A 24,109-nucleotide genomic window follows, 5' to 3' on the forward strand; every position below is an offset into this window, starting at 1 on the left:
GTTCTTTAAGAATATCAAATAGCTTGTAATTTATTTAGATACCATACTTTATTGATACAGAAACATATACATACAAATCTAAATATATTGGACCCATCTTAAAAACAGATGTGATATTCTACAGAAGAAATATTGAAATGAAGGAATCTGGAAAATATTTCAACATGATCAAATGTATTATAATGGAAATGAAGAATTACACGAAATGAAAATCAAACATAGATACAAATATTTCATCATAATTGACACCGCTTATGTCAGAACTTGTTGAAATTTAATTACTTTATTAGGCAAATGAAGATTCTGTTTCATCAAGCACATTGCACAATCCTGTTCACTCCAACTTAATCATAAACAGTTTGTTTTGTGTCATTGCGAAGAATCTGTCATTTGTAGCAACAGTGCCCACAATGGTGTCCGTGTTGTCCAAGGTGATGACCTGTTGCTTAGCAACCTCTTTCACCTGTTCCCCTGTCTTCCTGTTTCTCAGAGGTGTGGACACAGGTGTAGATTGTCTATACAGGTAAACATGGCGTGTGTTCTCACATATAATTACGTAAGAATGATCTGGGGGACACACTGAAAACTTCCTCTGCTGTTTTGAAGCCTGAACATATCCAAATGCATTGAAGGTAGCTGTGTGCACCCATTTCAGTTCTGATTGGCTGGTTTCTTGTTTCCATAGCAACCCATCAACATCATGTCTCAGACAAACGAGTGGGGCATTGTTATTTATGCCAGCGACATTGAACAGCCACTGATGACCCCCTAATCCAATCTGAAGGATGATTTTTTATTTCATTATAAAACAAGTATCAGACATTAATTTTTTTTAGTTTTTAAAAAAAAAAACTTAAACCCAGATCAAATGTTGACCTTTTTAATATTATAAACTATTATGCAATTTTAATCCCAAGCAACACCTTTAGGACCTTTGTCTTATATCATAATTAATTTTTTTTTTAAACAAATAGAAATTTATAACATCTATGTAATCATTCAAGTCATGGATAATTTTCTTCAAAGTTAAAAGATAATGCCTTATAAACAGATATTTATTATTTACTATACAAATTGTAAGTGAAAACGAACCCTGTGTGTGGCCTTGTGAGTGTTGCAATCGATACGGACTAGCACAGAATCATCGTCGGGATACATGTCACACTCCTCCAGCTGTTGGGTGTTGTAAGGCTTGTTGTCCTGCTTGTCTGGGCACGGATTCTGAAAATAACAACCGGAATGACATGTTTACTTGTTTTTTATTATTATAAGAAAATTCCTCTAGATTCATGATGTTTCACTTAAGTGAAGTTAACCAAAGATAATTTTGTATACATAACAAGTAACATACAGCAGACAGACACTAAAGGGCCTTCCACAGCGCAAAAGTTGTATGAAGAACCAAACCAAAAAATGTTTTAACAAATCATTTTTAATTTTTTTTTAGAGTCAATATTAAGCTAGCACAATACATATATCCGTTGCAACATGTGTAGCTGTAATTATGAGTTAGGCACAGTCTACGAATTTTTTTTTTATCAGATTTCCAAATAAAAAAACATTTGCATTTTTTCATAAATGTCTTGATACAGAATTAATATGTTATGTGTCAAAATAGTCAGTGCTCCCCAATTAACAATGTATTGAGGCTTTGTGGTGGATGCAGCTTTTTAAGAAAAATATTTGCTTTTTTGTTACCGTAAAATGAATTTAATCCACTATTTTTCATTGAATATCTTTCTTATTTGAAAATATCATCAGGAAACCACAATTGATGATTAGGTAGTCTGGGGCATTTTGATACATAGTGCACAGACTTTTAAAAAAAAAATGCAAATGCTTTTTGATCCAAAATCTGATCAACTCCTTAATTACCCTACAACATGTCGCAAATGTATGTTTTACTCAAGAAAAAGATTGTTCCTTAAAACTAAATAAAACATGAATTTTTAAAACATTATTAATGTTTGACCTTCGTTCTACGTTCTTTGCACTGTGGAAGGCCTTCCTACACATGAACATATTGTATTTGATTCAGGCAACATGTATACCAAGTTTTAAATGAATATCTTGATATAATTTTAAATTTATGGCCAAGGTCAAGGTTTTTGCACAAGAAAACAGACACGCTGAAAACAGAGTAAACAAAGTATATCTTCTTCAGTACAATAATAAAACCATCAAAAATTAAAATGGGTTACCAAAAAAACTCATAACATAAATGGTTACCCAAATCAAAGTAATACTCTGTTCAGTAAACAGGATTGAAAAAACAAAATTGTCTCTGGCTCTGATTATTAGTACCGTAGTATTATGTTTACATGCACTTGCAATCTAATTTTAGAAACATCTAGGTTTTTTCGAATCTATAAATAGTGATCCCATTCCACATCATTGACTTGGAAATCCCAATGTTTATAAATAGAATATAACATATTTCAGTTGGATTGCAACAAATAACAAGGGTAGGTGGACGTACTTTACTGTTTTTCCCCTTTATTCCATAAAAACATACACTATTATCAAGTAAATCTTACACTACTGTAGAGTTAGTCATGATATTAAACTATTTTGATTAGACACACATTTTGAAAAAAACAAACTTTCAGTTCCATTTTATAAACCTGTATACTATGACAAATTGACAATGTAAATTGTAATTAAAGCTGTTCACATTAATTTCTCTAATTTATCACCGAAAATCATTTATGTATTAAAATTAAAATGACTACCCAATGGGATAAAGGATATGACTAAAAATGCATTTTTAACAACAAATTTTGTGTTGTGGCATAATTTAAGATTCTACTGTATAGACTATATACAGTTTTGTAAATCTATTACACAGGGATTGAGGTAGTTGATAATAATGTCCTGTAAAAAGTACTTAATTTATTGTGATGTTTGTTAGCAAGCATAAAGATACAAGATACAAGAATCTTTATTTAAAGTCGGGTATATGATAACAAGAATAATTTAAGCTCAATGAGCTATTTGCCGACATACCTTGCATGACATAAACAAATAAATATAAAAAATAATGTCCAAACTGTTAGTTGAAATTATGTCAAAGATAAAATTGCTTGAACACACAGTCATGTTTTCATATACCTGAAATGAGCTATGAATGTGGAGACCAGAATATGTCAGTACAGATGTCAATGTAGAGTGTTTCACCCCCAGTTTGAACATGGCGGAATACTATCCCCCAGAACAAGACTGGCAGTCAACCAAACCTACAATAAGCGAGTGTAGCAAACACATGTGGACACACAAGCTGGCCTGTGACATCACCTTTAATGTCGGACCAAACAAGAAACCGATTCAGGTAAAGCTGATAACAGCCAGTCAAATGATAATGAAATATGGCAACTGACATAGTCAATCACACTTCACCCAATCAGCACCCAGAGTTACATTTCCTGCATTCCGTTTTATTAGCCTACAGGCTACATGACAAAGAACCACCTAACATCATAGTAAATGATCTTATATAGATCTAAGTTTAAAGGTTAAATTGTAAGTCAGTTGTAACGCTTTTACCCGGCTAAGCTCCCTAAGAATACTAGTACATCTGTTGATTTTTTAATTACACGTGTTCTATAAAACAAACTTGACCAATTAATTGATAATGGTTAGACAGTTCTGACTGATGTCAAAACGATGCTGCATGCACTTCAGGCCCACAGATATGTGCTGATGTCTCGGAGCTGTGTTTTCTACGAAATGTTAGCAGAACAACCGAGAGAAGGCAGCATAGAAATCCCCGATGTGACAGAGGATTCATTCAACCTCTTCATGCAGTAAGTATGATATAACCAGTTATAACTTCAGGTATGGACAGTTATAAACAAAACAATTAGGGACTTACCAATACACGTTACCATGGTAACTGATTGGAAGGATTGGAAATTTTGCCGTAAAAATAATGGACAAACGATCTTTGTCAAGAAGTTCTAGATAAATGCATTGAAATTTTTTTAGAGCTTGAATATAGTTGTAACTAAAGCTTACTTCAACCGAATGGTCTCATGCAGCCAAGGAAAAGTTAACTTGTATAGAACAGTGTGTGCATACCACGTGATAAACTGCGCCATAAATGCTACGTCGGAAGGCAATATTTTCCTTTGAATGAAGACGAAAAACGGAAATAACTTCAATATTTCTCCACCATTTTAGATAAAACATAGCGCATTCTACGCCTCTTACGGAGCCCCGCATTTAGTCTTTTACCAGAGTTTGATCGAAAGTTTAGTTTCTTCAAACACTTCGAGAAACCTTTTCACAACACGGCCGTCTGACAGAGCACTGTCAGAACAATATTTTGGAAACAGGTTTGTCGAAGTGTTTGATGAAACTAATCACCTTATCAAACTTCGGTAATAAAACGTAGGTGGGGCTCTTTAAGCGACATAGACTGCCCTTCGTTTAATTTAAAATGGTGTATTAAAACAAAAATATCTTTGATTAAAGTATTCATTTAAAGCAAAATATTGCCTTCCGACGTAGCATATATGACGTAATTTATCACGTGGTATACACACACTGTAGAAACTTAGTCGTTGTTGGAATTACAAAATGGTCTTTCTACGCTCCATACCAAAAACAATTGTGCGATTGAATTCAGATAGCTAAATTCAATGCAAAAAATAACCAAAAAGGTGGTAGTAAATTATTATTCTTGTATCACGGTAGTTTATCTCAATCTTGGTTTCACAAAATTACAAATAAATATTTATAAAACAATCAACATGCATCAGCTCTTTTTATAAAACCATTATGGGAATTGGAACAGGGCCTTTTCAATTGGGAAATTTGGGTCATTTTGATAAAAATTTGAAGTTGTTATTTTGCCAATTTTTTTATTAAGAATGCTTTATAAATTGACAGAAGAGATAAAGAGTGTGATAAAGTTTGTTTCTTTTAGATCACATTATCTCTCGATACACAAATATTTTTGGGATCAATTTCTTTTTATCAAAACATGAACTTTTAGGATTTTTTTTAGATTTAGCATTGTGAATGGGTTTCAATTCAGCCCAATAATGGTCAGAAAAAGAACACTGAACATCAACTTCCCCCTGGTGACATCAAATACCATTTAATAAAACTCAGTTGCATATGTATATGATTATAAAGCTATGAAGACGTTTAAACATTATAACCCATTTTAACTGTGTTCAAAATAGCGTTGGCCATGAATTATCAATGTAAAGGTAAAAACTGTTATCAGCTTTTAAATACACGGTTAAAATCTTATCAGTAATTATAGTATTTGCTATAAATGCATTGTTTAGTAAGTAGTTTAAGGTTTATCACTCAAAATATATGTTGGTTATACATGAGTACGTATTGATTTTAAATAATTAAGAGTTTACCGGTAAAATAAAGTTTTAATTTACAAAAGAAATGTATATCCATTAGCTCATCTGTTATTCCAAACAAAAAGCATGAAGTATGGTCCTGGCAATAACTAAAACAATGTTAAAGATATACAAATGAAACAAATGTTGCCGGAGACAGCATACATATGCATTATGATTTACAAAGTCCATTACTCTAGCTTTAAAGCTGCACCATCACAAATTGACAGTTTAGAAAGTTTTAAATTCTTGTCTCGGAATCAGCTTATTTTGGCATAAATGCCTTATTTAGTCATATAAGACTACCGTAACTAACATACAATAGAACAGGACTCATTTGTTCGTAAAACATGCATTTATAAGGTCCATTTACTCCATGTTGGACTGAAAAACAACAACAGACGAGTCTAAGTGTTCTTATCTGAACGCTCTTGCATACATGTGTATGAACATAAGTTGATATGAGTATATTTCCACTTGCAGGTACCTCTACTACGATGACTTTACTGCCAATGTCACGGGCACCCTGGGATTGCTCAGGTGTGCTAAGAAATACAAAGTCCAGGGCTTAATTAACAGATGTCTGCTCGTTCTTAAAAATCAAATGGACCCTAAAAGTGTTTGCTCCGTGCTAGAGAGTGCTCATGTATTCAACGATGAAATCCTCAAAAACAAATGTCTGAAGACGATACTGTATGAACCATTGCCTGTCCTGGAGTCTGATTCTATTGGAGATCTTTGCAGTGAGTGTTTTGCCGAGATTATTTCTCGAGATGATTTGGCTGTGCCTGAGGAGAAAGTGTTTGATGCAGTTCTGAAGTATGCCAAGATCAAGTGTAGAGTTCAGCGCCAGGAAGAGTTACCAGACAATGTAAGTCGATTTGCCAAAGACTTGATCAAGCATGTTCGCCTTCCACTGACTTCTTTGGAATATTTTTCTGAGGTGATAGAACCAAGTGGACTTCTCGCAGAAAGTGAGGCTCTTAGACTGTATCGTTACTTCGCTAGAAATAAGACTGGCGATACAGGAGAATTTTCCCAAACACCCAGAAAATGCATGTACGAAATTTGCAGATTTAAAAGCACTGCATCTGGATGGGGATACAAAAGGGATAACGTGGATGGAATCACTTTTGAAAGCTCTGAAAATATTCAGCTAAGAGGGATTCAGCTGTATGGGACAGATCAAGGACCTGGGGAGCTGAAGGTGACAATAAGGCTGGTTCAGCAACCATACAGGGCAGTATTGACCACCAAACAAGCCATCGTGGAGTGCAACGGCAAACAAAAACTTTACAGCATCTTCTTTGAGCAGCCCAAAGAAATCAGAAAGGGCAAAAGGTACAGCTTTGATGTGATTATTCGAGGACCGACTACATTCTACGGAGTTGAAGGACAGAGAGAAGTAGAAGGTGACAATGTGAAGTTTTGTTTCTCAAATTCAGACAAAAGCTCCAACAACACGGTCATAGAGAGAGGTCAGATTCCAGGGCTGATATTCGAGCTTCCATCTCCCGCACCTGGAACTGGTGTGTAGTCTCAATGATCTGTTTATATGACAAAAGTTGACCCAGATGGTGCAATTACCCACAGGGGTAAATTTAACCTCACTAGTGGATGTTTCAGCCTCCATCTCTTACAAGTGTTGCCAATGTGTTGGCAGAGTTTTCATGTGGTCAGTTCCCATGTGACCAGCTTCCATGACAAACAATTTCAGTTATGTTAACTTTTACAGAAGTATGAAACAATTTCAACATAACCTGTGTCCAGCATATGACAAGCACTCTTACAGTTCCTTCTAATTATGAAACTTAGAAATAAGTGTTGCAGTATTCTGGAAATCTGAAAAGTTAAACTGGCTCATGGAGTTACACAAAGAATGACAGATTTGTACTTGTTATGTGTTTTTGGTTCTACAGGACATTTCCCTTTGTGGAAAAAACATTATAAACTTGTTCTCTGATGATTAAAATTTTATAGTTCTTGAAATGTGCATGTGAGTTATGTAAATTATATTTTTGAATCAAAATGAAATAAATTCTGACATTCTATTAAATAGATCATTTATCCATAGAAATTGAATTCCAACCTTTTTCGTTGCAAAGACAGTGGACATGCCCAACAAAAGTGCCGCATAATGACCATAATTTTTTCATAGGTCCTAATTAATACCCAGGGCGCATGTTATTTTATGACCCATGTCATATCAAGACCAAAGATGAATTAGGTATGAAACTTTGTTGCAAACAATACTGGTAAAGAGTAACCTACTAGAAGTTGACGTTCACTACAGAAGTGATTTACGGGGAGGATGTCAGCAAGTGTGCTGTCTACAGTGACTGATACAATGTATTACAGAGACATAAGCTGTATTTTCACTATGCTTTGAGCCAAGGTAAGCTTTGTTTATATACCAAGAGTTAGATAGAAAAGGCAAAAAGACCCCCTGTATTTCTATAAGGATACATACAAAAACACCAACCCATTCCTTTTAGTGGACTTGCCAAACAAATGTTGCACATTACAATGGACTCACCCATTCCTCAGAAGTGAGGTGTGCCAGCCTCTCATGAATGGAGTGCACCTCATCAGGGTGCATGACCATCTTCCCACGTGTATCACCCTCCACAATAAGTGGCCAGGAATGCACTCCCTCTCTCTTCCTAAGGGTCACATCAAGCCTGTCAAATAAGTAAATAGATTACCTTTAGAGTAATAACAAACATTAATTGACAAAACATTTTCAAACTTCATTAGGAATACCTTACTTTCGTTTCAGTCAACATAGAAAACTGGATGAAATGTTAACAGGGTCTCAAATAATGTATTCCGCATCCAAGTACATGTAGATATCTGACAAGACTTCCCTCAATGGGTTTTCTTTACAATGACCTTAAAATTTGTAGATTTTTTTAAATCTGATACAAAAAAAATGAAAGTGAAGGCCAAATCTGGCAACTAACCTCCTTCCTTCCTTGGTCCAAGTTGATCCCTCCTTGTCTATTTCCCCGCAGAGGTCACCCTTGAGAAGCTCTGCTTTGTTTTTGACTCCAAGGTCAATGTGGTTAAAGGTCAAGGTCATGTAGATGTCCTTGCTCTCTATGCCCTCTGGCAGGGTAAACTGTATGTTGATCTCTTCAGCATCTTGGTGCCAGGTGTAGTCTGGAGGCTTGATATCTGTATATAAAAGGCAGACAGCTACCAGTATGCGTAAATATACAATGTTATCTTACCATCTGCATAGATATTGTTTGTCAGTCAAAAGCTATCCATAGCTGATGTTAATTGTTCTATAAAGTACCCAACAAAGAATAAATACTGATCTGACTTGACTTGGCCTAACAGGATGCTTGATGTATTTGACTTTATCATGTTAGTAGGCCACATGTTGTTGTTCCCAGATCGGTTAATTATGTAACAAGTATTTACATGCAAAAATAAATAAAAATATAATGCATACAAAAAAGTCCATCGAAAGCAGATGTCAAAGCTTGCCTGTATTTTTCTGTAAATCAAAGGCCGCAACATGACACTTTTAAAAGTTATAAAAATGGTTCTTCGTACCAATGCTCATATTACTACTGCTAGCGTGTTTTATGTAATTACCTTTTTGCCATGTCCATGGGTAAAAATTTAGCATGATGCCAACAGAAATATACACACTAAAGCTAGGACAATATCACAACTATTATCCTTTGAAAAACAGATTAGTTTTCATCTATCTTGTCGTGACCACCAAATGCAACAGAGAAAGAGAAACCACCAACAAACTTAAAAACAACAACAAAATTTATTCACTTAAAGTTTGAGTTTCACAAAAGTTTTTTGACATAAGTAATGTAAAAACTTAAATTCTTTGAACTTAAAATAATGTCCAAAATTCACTAGATATGTTCACTGATCCTGTTATTATTTAATGTGCATAGAATGAAATCCACATAGAACATGAACAAACCAGATGGGGATTTTTTAAATTCAACAACAATTTCAGAATCATTCCCGAAAAAGGATAAAATGTAATCCACAGAATAATAACATTAAACCCATGATTTTAGAAATGTTCTAACTCTAGTTAGACTTTAATAAAGACTTAAAAACGTTTTAAAGAAACTTTAATGTGTACCCAAAGATGTTTGCCCCTAAATACCAAAAGAGAAGGTTCCAGAAAATATTACAAAAATTCTCAGGAACCAACAATATCAAAGTCCATAAGAATCGTAAAATATTGTATATATATATGTAAAACATTATTTTTTCTTAATAAGTCTAAGTCACCATGCAGACAAAATTAGATTATCAAACAATGAACAAGTACTCAGTTTAACACGTACTGAGTTTAAAACTCATATACATGTACCAACCTGTGTTTTCTGCTTCCTTCTCCTCATCACTGACGATAGGTTGCTCAGAGTCCCGTGTGAAGATAAAGTCTGCCTCCCCTGCCACGATGATTGAATCACCTACCCTCCCCAAGGACGCATAATGGAATGGCTTCCTCCCTATAAGCTGCCGTGTACGGTCAAGGGACCAGACAACCCTGTCAACTGAAAACGATAGTGACACAGCATGATATAATTTATGCTAAACAAGTGTAAAACTGGAGTCAAAATAGAAAATAAAGAGCACCACATGGATAATAAAAAAATGAAAACAAGAGCTCCCAAAGGTGATCACAAATGCTTGTGTGTTTTTTTCTCTCATCAAGGAGCATATTGTGTCTGGCAACAATTGTACCAAGATTCTTTTCTATCTTTTCAATTGTTTTTTGAGTTATGGCCAAGGTTTAAGATTGTGCATTACACCAAGGATAGCCACTAGGAAGGAGATGAAATCGCTCATCTCATCTCCATCACATTATCCATTTGGGAGCATATAAAAACTATGAAAGGTACTGTAATGAAATGCAATATTCTTAGAAGCTTTTAACAACTTTGATATAACAAGAGATGTTTGTCAAACATTATGCCCCCCCCCCCCCCCTGAGCCCCATGTTGTCAGGATTATATTGACAATTGAATGAAAAATGCATGGACAGAAATGACAGCTGATTTTTCACTGACATTGGATGCCGTTGAGGCAGTTTTAAGATTATGACCATTCAAAGTGTGAGGATAGAGTGTGTTATGACCATGACCTTTGACTCTATGACCTCAAAATCCATAGGAGTCATCAGCTGCTCACCAAAAACCAAAACGTCAAGTTTGAGGGCCATGGGTGCAGGCATTGTCAAGTTATCACACAGACAAGCTTTTTTTGTTCAAGGTCACTGTGACCTTGACCTTTGACTCAATGACACCAAAAATCATAAGGGGTCATCTACAGGTCAGACATAACCAGAGTCAAGTTTGAGGGCTATGGGTGCAGGCATTGTTGAGTTATCACTCAAACAACATTTTCGCATTCAGATCACTGTGACCTTGACCTTTGACCCGATGACTCCTTGAATCAATAAGGGTCATCTACTGGTCAGGCCCAACTTCCATGTCAAGGTTGATGATCATAGATTCAGGCATTGTTGAGATATCACTGGGAGAAGATTTGTTAACTTTTTGCGTTTAAAGCTACTGTGACCTTGACCTTTGGCCCAAAGACCCCCAAAGTCAATAGGGGTCATCTACTGGTCAGGCCCAACCTTCATATCAATATTGAGGACCATAGGTCCAGAAATTGTTGAGTTTGCTTTCAAGGTCACTGTGACCTTAACCTTTGACCCCTAAAATAAATATGGGTCATCTACTGGTCAGGCCCAACCTCCAAGTCAAGTTAGAGTGCCATGGGTGCAGGCATTGTTGAGTTATCACTCAGACAACCTTTTAACATTCAAGGTCACTGTGACCTTGACCTTTGGCCCAATTACACCTAAAATTAATAGGGGTCATCTACTGGTTTGGCCTAGCCTCCAAGTCAAGTTTGAGGGCCATGGGTGCAGGCATTGTCGCGTTATCACTCGGACAACCTTTTACCATTCAGGGTCACTGTGACCTTGACCTTTTGCCCGACGACCCAAAAAAACAATAGGGGTCATCTACTGGTCAGGCCCAACTTCCATATCAAGTTTGATCACCATAGGTTAGGCATTGTTGATTTATCACTCGGACAAGCTTTAAAATTATTTTACCATTAAAGTTCACTGTGACCATGACCTTTGACCCAATGAACCCTAAAATCAATAAGGGTCATCTACTGGACAGGCCCAACTTTTATGTCAAGTTTGATGACCATATGTCCAGGAATTGTTCAGTTATCACTCAGACAAGCTTTGGTCTACCGACGGACCGACCAACCTACCGACCAACCGTCATGTACAAAGCAATATACCCCTCTTCTTCGAAGGGGGGCATAATTATAAATCATAACACATGGTTAATTGTTGAATTATTCTTATATGCTTAACAAAACTTGGATTAATCTCCCTAATAGTCAATAAAAATAAGATGATCAACCAATCAAACCTGATGTGAATGTGGCCCACTCCAGTACAGTGAGGTACTGGGTCTGGTATTTATCCTTCTGCTCAGGGGTTGCCTCGGCAACATGCACCAGAAGTATCTCAATGTGGTGACTCTCTTTCTCACTCATCTCCACAGCATCTACCAACATACATGGAACATTCTCCTCTGGAAATGTCTTTGTCAAAAGGGTCTGCAATTTAGAAATAGAAACAGGTCTTTGACCTTCATTTATTTCAATTTTCTTATTCAATTTAACAAAATATCCTTAACCATTATTTCAGTCCACAACAGCATCAGCTAGCAACACAGAAATAGGAATTTCAAACGGCAACTTGACAACAACCTGTTAAATGCATTAAACTGGTTATTTTTATGGCTTGTAAAAGTTGGCTCACATGATTACAGAATAGTTTATGTATTTAATAAATAAAATTGCTCTAATGTGAAATAACATGAAATGTTGGCAAATTATCGAAATATTCTACAAATGGATAGGTGCTGACATTTCAACTCCTTTTGTGTACAGAAAATGTCCTAGTATCTTGATACCTTCCAAGGAATATCATCCCCAGTCTGCCTGTTTCCCGTGGCAACAATATGCACCTGTCCCGTGCCGTCACCAATGACAACCAGATCACATGACAGGAAGTGAAGATGAGGGTTGAGGCCACTCGGCACTAGACCCCTGTTCTCCAGGTCAGAAATGGTGTAGACTGGCTCACTGACACTCACCGATGTGTCCTGCAAAAAATTATATGATAAAGGAGAAAAAAAACCACAAGCATCCGATTCTCTAAACTGAACATGTTGTATAATTCCACAGCTATAAAAGCCATGTCACAAGTTATCTCACCATTGCACCATATTGTGCAATCAACAGATGCACTAAGTTATCTTCCATGGCTGCTCATGTAAGATTATAAGTATCTTCCATGGCCGAGAGTGTAAGACCCGAGCGTAGGGTGTTTTGCGGAAACGAGGTTTACCGAGTTTCGGTAAAACACCCTGCGCGAGGGTCGGGATGAACCTATTTTACACGAGCGGCCATGGTAGATGCTTTTTCTCCCACCTCAGTCAAACAAAATTAAGTAAAAATGTATTTTTTTGCTGGAACTCTTTTGTGCTTTATGAAAATAATTGCGTACGGATATGCGATAATTCGTGGTTGTCATGGATATTCGCGCAGTGATTCAGAGTATGTAAATGGTCTGATCGGTCTTTAAATAGTTCTAAGAAGAGTGAAGCATTATTTCTTGAAAGGTGCGTGAAAACTGTTTTCTGGTGACATTTGAAGCGAGAAATAATTAACTAGCGTTCTAAATATTGCCACAAGACAAGGTTTCCATGATGCGCTACAGATGACAGTCTTCAACAAGTGAGGTAATTACAATGTTAAGGCCATTAAAAGAAGTTCCATACGGGCATTTTATCTTCGCCCGTGGGCAAGATAAGAATTTCTAGCATGGTTCAAGTAATGGATCTACTTATCTGAGGTGGGAGAAAGGTTTATCCCACCCTGAGCGTAGTTTCCACAGAAAACCCTGCTCGAGGGTTGAGATGAGCGGTGGTAGATGCTAATTCTCCCACCCCAGTTAAACAAAATAAAGTTAAAATAAATTTTCTGCTGGAACTCTTTTGTGGGTAGTTGAACATAATTATGGAATAGATATGTGATAATTTGTGGTTGTCATAAATATGCGCGCAGTGATTAAAGATATGTCAAATAGTCAAATCGTTCTTTAACGTGGCTCGCTCATGAGTTTAATTTTAAACATACGAAATAAAGTGTGGCAAATCATAAGGAGTATTAAAACAAAATACAAAAAGTTCGATCCCTTCAACAAATGTTGATATTTGCTCAAATATTGTCTTTAAAGATCACAATTTCATAAGCGCTTATAACGCGATTGAAATTAATTACAGCTGTGGTGTTGTGTGATTGGTTGATTGACATTATCACATGATGTTATCAATGTTATCATTAACAGGTCAAAATATCCACCACTTTTGTTAAAATCCTGGTGGCCGTGTGAACTAGCCAGCTGTTTTAGAATATTTTCTGGACTTTACCGGTGTGGGTTCAAACCCCACTAAAACCAAAATATTTCTCTATGCTATAACTGTATTTTTTTCTACATTTTCAATATCATAGAGAAAAACAATGATAAAATAAGTGTTTTCAGATGCATAACTGAGAGTCATATTAAGTAGTTCAAAGGAATGCAGCGCGAAAACTTTTTTTGGTGCCACTTGAAGTGAGCAACGACTTATTTGGGTTTAAAATATTGCCACATACAAGTTTGCCATTGTGCTACAAGTGACGGTCTTTAACAAGGGAGGTTATTGCGTGATGACAATAAAAAAAAGTAGTTCCGTACAAGTATTTTTTATCTCTGCCTGTGGGCAAGATAAGGATTTCCAGCATGGCCAAATATTCAAAACTACCTATCTGGGGTGGGAGAAAGGGCTCTCTAATAAAATGTTCTGTATTATAAAACTCTCATATCAGAATGTTAATCAGCTTACTGTACAATTAGTAGCTCATAGATGATTTACAACGATCTCTCACTAGTCACTCTAAATATTGCACAGTAAACTCGACAATAAAAGGTACAAAACAGTTACTACACCTTCTGATTGAAATAAAACATTACTTGAGATTTAAGCATGTTGTGTATAATCTCAACAACTGGGATAGTGGGAGCAGTAACTATTACTTAACACGAAAAAGCCAACCAATATAGTCGGAGTCAGAACTGTTAACTAATGAATAACAAAAACACCTAATTGACCTTGATAAGGAATATAACTTGCCAAAGCATGATTGCTTTCCGAATTGTAATAATTTCATAAAGTAGGCATTATAAAATTTCGAAAAAATCCATTTGTTGTAAATAAAGGCTTCATAAAAGATTATTAAGGATTTATACGGTATGGATGGTATGTCTGATGTTCCACTGCTTGTCAATGAAGAAGGCTCTCTTCCCGTCACTCCAGGGGTCAGCAACTAGGGAGTTGTGTACACCGAACAGTTTAGCATGGTGGTAGGAAAACTGGTCATCTGATAGCTCTTTGCTGCACACTCCTGAAAATATGACCCATAAATTGAAATAAATGTCTAAACAGGTTTGTCAAAAAACAGGGGAAGGTTTAGAAATATATTAAAATTATATTTAGATATGTATTTGATTCATGAAATAGATTATAAGAGGTTACAGTTATATTTTTTCACCTTGTTATTGCAAACAAATTTTGCAGAAAATTGACATTAATTCTACTAAAAAAAACGGTTTTCGGTAAACAAAGCTTCAAATGAAACAGAACAGTTTTCCATGTAAACCACCGCAAAACTGTTGTCATGTTTCATGTATATACTGTTATTTTGACAGTAAACTTAAACTAATAATTTTTTGTTAGATATTCACTTTTCGTGCAAGGAATTGATATGAAATTACAATTAAGGATAATTTAGCTTGTTTTTATGATTTTCTAAAGACATATTATGCTTTAATCCTTCAAATGTTATTGAAGGTAATAATTAATATAAGGCGATTTCATACAGTGTTGCATAGAGACAGTTCCGAGTTGCAGATAAGTTTTCCAATGTATTTGAGTATGATTCCACACTTTAAAAAAAAATGGGATCTCACACCACAAATAATAATTGAGTAAAAACAATGAACAATTGTCTTTTATTAGTGTGATTGGAAATAATAAATGGCAGGCTTTTTCTGCCTATTTTGGGAAACGACCCTAGACATTTTGGGAACATTTGCGCTACGAATATACCCAAATAGGGAAATCTTGTAGTTAAATATTTAAACAACCTTTTAAGTCTCCTGCACATGAGAAATTATTAATTATTAGTTTATTTTCCCTTTTGAAAGCCCTAAAATGGCTGAAATTTCCCCAGAACTTTGCATCACATAATTTATTAAAATGTTGAATGAACAAATACAGGTAAAAAACCTTTATAAGAAAAAGAGATTTTTTTTACTCTTGATTGGGATTTTTTTCTGAAGATTGGGAAATAATCATATATTTTGCTTTGGGAATGGGTCCGATAGTCGGACCTGTGGGTTCTATAGAAAAAGCCCTGACTGGTAACAAAACAAGAGCTGTCACAGAGACAGCGCACTCGACTATTCCGCCGCTTTTCAATGTAAGGATTGAAACGTTTAGGCGAAACATGCATGGATCACTGTTAGATTAGATTTCAATGCAATACATGGTGTGCTGAGATATTAACATAAATGTGGTTCCATGCAAAATTTTAACGAGAATTTCTAAGTCTAATATTAAAGGGCCATTATTTGCAAAATACAGTTATCTAACTTGGTTATTCAATTAAGTTGGGTGGTTGAATACCATTGTATAAAGTCTCAATGCAATACATCAAATAGTTGCTGAGATATTATCCTATGTGTGCTAACATGCAAGACCTTAACCAGAATTGCTAAGTCGCATAATAAAGGGGCAAAATTATATATTATAAAAGATAGAGTTATCTTACTTGATTAAATAAGAAGGTTAAATAGATGGGAGCCTGTGTGTAAAGTTTCAATGCAATACATGACGTATTCGCTGAGGTATTGACTTAAAAGTGGTTATATGCAAAATCTTAACCAGAATTTCTATGTGGAATAAAAAAGGGGCCATTTTTTTAATTTAATGCAACATGGAGTTATCTTACTTGGTTATTTAAGTAGATTGGATGGTTGAGTACCACTGTATAAAGTCTCAATGCAATCCATCAAGTAATTGCTGAGATATTAACCTTTGTGTGCTTACATGCAATACCTTAATCAGAATGTCTAAGTCAAATAATAAAGGCCCATAATTTGCATTATATTCAAAAAAGTGTTATCTGGGAATACATATCTAATGTTTCAATGCAATACATGATATATTTGCTGATATATTGACTTAAATGTGGTTACATGCAAAACCTTAACCAGAATTTCTAAGTCGCATAATAAGGGCAATTATTTTGCATTTAATCTAACTTGGTTAATTTGGTAGGTTGGATGGTTGAGTACCATTGTTTCAAGTATCAATGCAATACCTCATGTAGTTGCTGAGATATTAACCTATGTGTGCTTACACGCAAAACCTTAACCAGAATTTCTAAGTCAAATAATAAAGGGCAATTATTTGCATTAAATGCAAACTAGAGTTATCTTACTTGGTTAATTTAGTAGGTTGGATGGTTGAGTACCATTGTATTAAGTATCAATGCAATACCTCAAGTAGTTGCTGAGATATAAACCTATGTGTGCTTACACGCAAAACCTTAACCAGATTTTCTAAGTCGAGTAATAAAGGCCTATTATTTGCATTATATTCAAATAATTGTTAACTTCATTAATTTAGTATGTAAGATAGTTGGGAATACATATCCAAAGTTTCAATAAAATAACTGATGTATTTACTGAGAATATGACTTAAAGGTGCTTACATGCAAAACCTTAACCAAGGTGTGACGCCAATGCCGACACCGCCGACGCCAACGCCAGGGTGAGTAGTATAGCTCTCCTTATTCTTCGAATAGTCAAGCTAAAAATGAGTGAAACTGAGTGTTTAAAGTTGCTGTATAGCATAAAGTTTACATTAATACAAAATAAACTAGAATTTCAAAACAAACACATTTAACACTAATAGTATATAAACTAACAATGTCTAGAACAACTAAGTATGACATAAACAATCTGACCAATTATTGACCCTGGGATGCAGCACTGATTCTGAATTGAATGTATCCGAAATGTCACCAACTATCTTCGATGATGATGGTGGGCTTTAATAATGTGTTAATATGTTGAGTTGGTAATACCTTGGTAATACCTAATTCGACCCTTTTTTCTTGACATGTTAGCGGGGAAAGCTTGCATATGAACACGTGAGTTTCCGCCTGCATCCATCTTTAATTGTATTTACTTGTTAATCAACAGAAAGGGTCCAACCCCCAGGTTTTTGATTATTTTCGGCTTGCTTCCAGAAAATGATTTGCCAATTACAGAAACCAGTGTTAAAAATTTGCGGTAGCCCGATAGTCTGAGGCTACCAAATTTCAGTTCAGGCTAAAGATTTTCCACAGAAACTAGCCCGACCCGGCTACAGTTTTTTTCCTAATGTGATTTAAAAAACATGCCAATTAAACATGTAAAGCATCATGTTTTTTTATGCTTTTTATTCATGAATGCGTCCTTCAAGGCGACTTGGGCGAAGTCAGATTCGCCGAAATTTACGATCATCAAAAATCTAATTGCTCTGCAATTTAGTGCCGCAAGCCAAGTGCTGAATGTTTCTTTATTCAATTAATGAATATAAACACATGTCAAAATTGATTAACACCCGAAGTGACAAGTGACTATCGATCAGTTTCTAACCAGTAACTGTGTCTATTAGCAGCGGTCAAACTAAATGACGTCAACAATTCTGCCCATTATGTAAATTAATGGATAACTTTAGCAGTTTTCGCTAACTATGATGGCTATGAAAATCATCAATGCTAAAATAGCATTATCAACATTGATATCTTATTTCATTTAAATGTTTTTTTATTAGCTAACATAAAAAGAAAGATCTTTAAGTTTTTAATGCGAACAGAAAATAATAATTCAACAGACATCATCTTAAATGCGCGGGAAAAAGGTGCCCGTTACTTCCTCACAAATTTAATCAAAGTGAATGGAGAACTGTTGGACTTAGTTAAATCGTTGTCAGTGTACAGTACAGTAAGGTTCTATTTTTATACCTTTGAATTGGTTTGCCATTTATTTTAAAGAACAATTAATGAATATTGGCAATAGAAACATCGAGTATTTTTGTTGTTACTTCTGAAACTTTTAAGTGAAACTGAAAGTAGAAAAGAGAACGCCATTGCACAATTGCTGGAGCATATCGGATTTGAAAAGCATTGGATAATAGAACTTATAGTATATATGCATAACTCATCCATTAAATAAATGATATGTTCAGAAAATATTTTTTCTTTTTTTTTAACCTTTTAGAAAACTTTATTATTTACAGAACTTTTGATGACTACACTATCATATGGGTGAAAATTAAAGAAAATGAAGCCTTTTAATGATTTCCTTTTTACTTTTCACTGAAATAGAAAACTGGTTCAATTTTTACTCCTGAATATGTGATTTATAGTGGTTTATTGTTGTTCCAAGTTTCATCGCATTACAACGGTCCATTGAAAAATAATGCAGAAAAAACCTTCAAATCATGTCCCAAGTGTACTGGTTTTAGCATGAAATTTAACTGAAATCATGTTTTGAACTTAAAATAACTTTGTAACCACCAAAAATATCAAAAAAAGGTTTTCTTTATGCTGAAGTGTAATGTGTTGGTTATTGCATTAGCAAAAGTTTATGAAATATTGATGAAAAGTTTTTCTATATGGTTTCTTAGAAATTTAAGGATGTCAGGTTTTGGTTTGCTCCGAAAACGGCCAATTGATACTTTTCTGCTTACAGCATTGAAGAGTATTATTAATTAGATGAAGTCTTGTTTCTTCATTTAGTAGTGATATGATTTTTTTTTTTTTTTTTTTCAATATTTTTTCGACTAATTCCGTTCTAAACGGCACATTATTTGTTAAATGGAACAAGAGATGTTTGTCAAACATGATGCCCCCCCCCCCCTGAGCGCCATGTTGTCAGAATTATTTGGACAATTGGATGAAATATATATGGACCTCCAAGTCAAGTTTTAGGGTCATGGGTGCAGGCAGTGTCAAGTTATCACACAGACAAGCTTTTTGCTTTGAAGGTCACTGTGACCTTGACCTTAGACCCAATGATCCCTTAAATTGAAAGCTCATCAACTGGTCAGGCCCAACCCCCTAGTCAAGTTTGATGATCGTAGGTCCAGGCTTTGTTGGGATATCACTGGGAGAAGCTTTGTCGTGTTAAAGGTCACTGTGACATTGACCTTTGACCCGATGAAACCCTAAATCAACAGGGGTCATCTATTGACAGGCCCAACCTTCATGTCAAGTTTGAAGACCATAAGTCCAAAAATTGTCAAGTTTGCCTTCAAGGTCACTGTGAACTTGACCTTTGCCCTGATGACCCCCAAAATAAATAGGGGTCATCTACTGGTCAGGCCCAGCCTCCATGTCAAGTTTAATGACCATAGGTCTAGGCATTGGTGATGAATCACTTGGACAACCTTTTATCATTCAAGGTCAATGTGACCTTGACCCGATGACCCCCAAAATCGATAGGGGTCATCCACTGGTCAGGCTGAACCTCCAAATCAAATTTGACGGCCATAGGTGAAGGCATTGTCGAGTTATCACCTGGACAACTTTTTATCATTCACGGTCAATATGACTTTGTCCTCTGGCCGGATGAACCCCAAAATTAATAAGGGTCATCTACTGGTCAGACCCAACCTCCAAGTCAAGATTGAGGGCCATGGGTGCAGGCGTTGTCAAATTACCAATCGGACAACCTTTTAGCATTTAAGGTCACTGTGACCTTTGACCCCTAAAATCAATAGGGGTCATCTACTGGTCAGGCCCAGCCTCCATGTCAAATTTGATGATCATAGGTCTAGGCAATGGTGATTAATCACTCGGACAAGCTTTAAAATCCTTAAACCATTTAAGGTCACTGTGACCTTGACCTTTGACCTGATGACCCTTAAAATCAATAGGGGTCATCTACTGGTCAGGCCCTATCTTCATGTCAAGGTTGATGACCATACGTCAAGGAATTGTTGAGTTATCACTCGGACAAGCTTTGGTCTACCGACGGACGGACCGACCTACTGACTGACCGACCGACATGGGCAAAGACATATGCCTTCTTCGAAGGGGGGCATAATAAGTGTGTATTTGTGTCTCAAGTGTACAAAAAATATCAAAAATATGTTGCCAATGAATTATATACATTTGACATATGTTGATATATTGTTATGAAACTTTGCACATTTCATTCATACATCGTGAGACTTGAAAATGTAGAAATTAACCACTAAAAATGACACTGTAATGGATCTAACTAAATTTCAAGTGGTACAAGTATAAGAAACTGACCCTTTACAGTAAAAAAACTTTTGATTTTGACACTTTTTTGCTTTAATATGTTGACTGTTTACTGTTAAAATGTTATTAATACATTTTATTAATAATAAGATTGATCTAAAACAGCTTTAAACCTGTTATTTAAAAAAACAAAATATATCAAAGTATTGTACTCATTTCACAAAAATTTCAATATTGTTTTCAAAAATAATAAGTTTGCAATATTTTCTTGTTTTTGAATCCACTTGCCCTTTTGATATATGTAACTAAAACCTTTTAGCTACCTTATTCAATGTATAACTTACCGTAAATGACTGGTTATAAGACGATAGGGGTTATTAGACACAGCAAAAAATTCTGTGAAAAGTCGGAGAAAAAAAACTTTTAATCTATGTTTTTGGTTAAAAGACGCATAGAAAATATGTCAAAAATGTCTGTCAATTTCGGCCACCATGTTTGTTGAAAGTGACGAAAAATATTTTTTTCGTGAAAATGGTGATGGTTATCTTTAAAACCATACAATGATAATGCAAAATGTGTTTCATTTTAATTCGTTTTATGTTAGGAAAGGCACTTAAAAGAACTGATTGTGACCATTTGTTTCTGGGTAGCACTGAAAGGTGCCTTTTATGAAAATATGTAAGATTTCTTTTTGACAGTATATCGTAAACGATAACCTGTCAAGAATGAAGTCAAGTTATGCACAAACCTTATATTGTGCGGGTTTGTTCTCAAAATGTCAACACCTACAGAAAAGAATAAAGTTCGCGTAATTGTGTGAAAAAAACAAGACCATTATCGCATCAATTTGTAGTATTGGTATGTTAAACAGAACAAAAGGCAATGCGAGTTTTTCACAGTCCTTATCATACAACTGACAAAAAATATTTTGACAGTGCCCAACTTTGCTTCCTTATATGCAAGTTTAATTATTGTTCAATTCAATTTATTATTAAAAATAATATTGAATAACTTGAATCAAAAAATATTTAATCGAAAAATATTTTTGTTAAAATTATAAACGTCTTACGATATACCGTATCCCGATCTTCAACTGCCGTTTTAACTCGTATATACTCGATCAATATGACGCGAGTAACATCCCTTTCTACATAAATCTAAACAAACTCTCGGCTTGAAATCGACCTCAGAAAAAAAGTTCAAAAATTTGTTACTGGTTATTATACGCAGGCATTTTTTGCATCGGAATCTGAGGGAAAAAACCGCGTCTAAAACCCAGTCATTTACGGTACTCCTTGCATGTGGTATAAAATTTACCCTTTTTCACGCTCAGGGCTTATTTTTTTTATTTTCACCCATATGTACCACTTTAATTTATCTACGTTTGGGGGGGGGGGGGTTTACTTCTCCCTCAAATTTCGGCCTAGGAAGAGCCCTCGATGCTTATTGAATTATTGATGCATTGTCTAAATTGAGGAACAATAAGTAAAACTGTATGAGCGTGCTCGATTAGTTGGTCACAATTGGGGCGGAATTGCATTCAAACTTTCATAAAATATTCCAAATGAGTGATACTTTATGGTGTTAAAGTTTGGGTTAGTGAAATTGGTTTCAGGCTAGTAAAATTTCCTATCGGGTAGATCTAATGGGCTCGTGGATTTAAATCCGAATTTCGTACACTGAGAAACCATTATCAATTTTTAACTGAGTTAAACAATTTAATTGACCGAATCGAGTTTGCGGAATTAGACGAAATGAGTTTCCAAATTTCATTTTATATAACGTGTGCCTTTTAAATTAATTGCGTATTCTGCCTTTCCTTATGCATTTTGTTACTCACTGAATTTCAAAACAATTGTGTTTTCTATTTAAATTGCGTAATTTCGCAAATACGCAGCTTATTTGTAACTCTGGAGACTTTGCTGACTAACTTATTCGCTGACCAGTTAATCACAAGGTTATACCCAAAATGGTGTCAACACATTTTGAACGTGAAGGATCTGCCACATAAAAAAATCATAAAAAAATCTGTCCATATTCAATTATTTGGATTATGCAAAAGGAAGTATGTTTTTTCTAGAAAAAAAATTCTGTTTTCATCCTAACCTTTAAAACAATGGTACATGCAAAACAATTGAAGATAGATACGGTAATATGTCGTTTTATTTCTACTCGTTTTTTAATCACACAGTCTAGTCACAAAGATGTTTTTTAATCACATAGTCTAGTCACAAAGATGTTCAAAGTTTGCTAAGGCTAGGGAATTATAGCTTAGGCTACCTCAGTGTGTAACCACATTGGCTATCACGGTAAAAAGGTTAATTTCGCACACTGAGGGTCCCTGATGCACCAGTCAATTGTAACCATGGCCCCCTCAGGTCCGGGGAATAGCGGGGACTTTGACTTTCTGTCCAGCTAACCCCGGGTAAAATCCTCACCCTGCGGAGACAAACTGATGGTGAAATCCCTGCCAAATGCCCAGCACCCCGGGGACCCTATGTAAGGCCCATTCCCTGCTGTATTTTGAGCAAAGACAAAACCACCGCATACACTCGGCACTGCGGGGCCACCTGAAAGGTAAAAACACGGCCCATTTCCCCGGCTATCTCCCGTATACCCCCGGACCTGGGGGGGCCGTGGTTACAATTGACTCATAAGTGTATACAGGAATTTTTGGGACTTAAAATTCATCCTAATTATTCAGCTGAATTTAACAATTATTCTACCATGTGTGTCATACATGTATGTGGACGTATGACGTGGATATGAACACATCATACTGAAGTTTTTACTGTTAACCAAGTCATCAAAACACAATGTAGACCATAAATAACAATTGTCAGTCACCCATAAATGAAGAAAATACTCACCATCATTTATTTCCTTCGAATATGTTGGAAGTTTGTCCAGAGAAAGTTTGTATCCCTCGAAATTAGGATGTAACAGATTTCTATCTGGACGAAGTTCCATGGAGGCCGCCATGTTGAAAAGTAGATCTCGTTCAATTTCCAATGCCGTATTATTTCAATTTGGATAGACACCACTATTAAATTCGATACTGTGCTTGAAAAGTTCTTCAAAGCAGCGAACTATGGGAATAATAATTACTTAATCTAATTTGAAATTATCCATTGACAAAGCGGTTATAGTAGTACAGTACATAATAACAAACTCAATTTTGTGGAATAATCTGGGAGAAAATGGAACAATCGTATTGTTGTTGTTTCTATTAAGTACAGTTTTTTTTCACTTTGACCACCCAATTTGTTCTAGTTAAAATGGAAAGTTTT

At 35.4% G+C, this 24,109-nt stretch overlaps 2 protein-coding genes across 2 annotated transcripts; one reads left to right on the forward strand and one right to left on the reverse strand.

Moving 5' to 3' along the window:
* LOC128243272 (nudC domain-containing protein 1-like) lies at positions 1–23,805 on the reverse strand. The gene is made up of 9 exons (XM_052960925.1): positions 23,690–23,805; positions 14,746–14,900; positions 12,365–12,556; positions 11,816–12,005; positions 9,725–9,907; positions 8,327–8,540; positions 7,900–8,044; positions 1,093–1,221; positions 1–778 (listed from the first exon to the last, which is right to left on the reverse strand). Exons 1-9 carry the CDS (start codon positions 23,799–23,801, stop codon positions 335–337), a joined length of 1,764 nt encoding a protein of 587 aa, XP_052816885.1. The 5' UTR covers positions 23,802–23,805; the 3' UTR covers positions 1–334.
* LOC128243275 (BTB/POZ domain-containing protein 2-like) lies at positions 2,422–7,413 on the forward strand. The gene is made up of 4 exons (XM_052960928.1): positions 2,422–2,465; positions 3,184–3,328; positions 3,682–3,803; positions 5,847–7,413. Exons 2-4 carry the CDS (start codon positions 3,191–3,193, stop codon positions 6,898–6,900), a joined length of 1,314 nt encoding a protein of 437 aa, XP_052816888.1. The 5' UTR covers positions 2,422–2,465; positions 3,184–3,190; the 3' UTR covers positions 6,901–7,413.
* Positions 23,806–24,109: the final 304 nt, after the last annotated feature.

Source organism: Mya arenaria, chromosome 8 (assembly GCF_026914265.1).
Source record: "Mya arenaria isolate MELC-2E11 chromosome 8, ASM2691426v1".
Lineage (NCBI taxonomy): Eukaryota > Metazoa > Mollusca > Bivalvia > Myida > Myidae > Mya > Mya arenaria.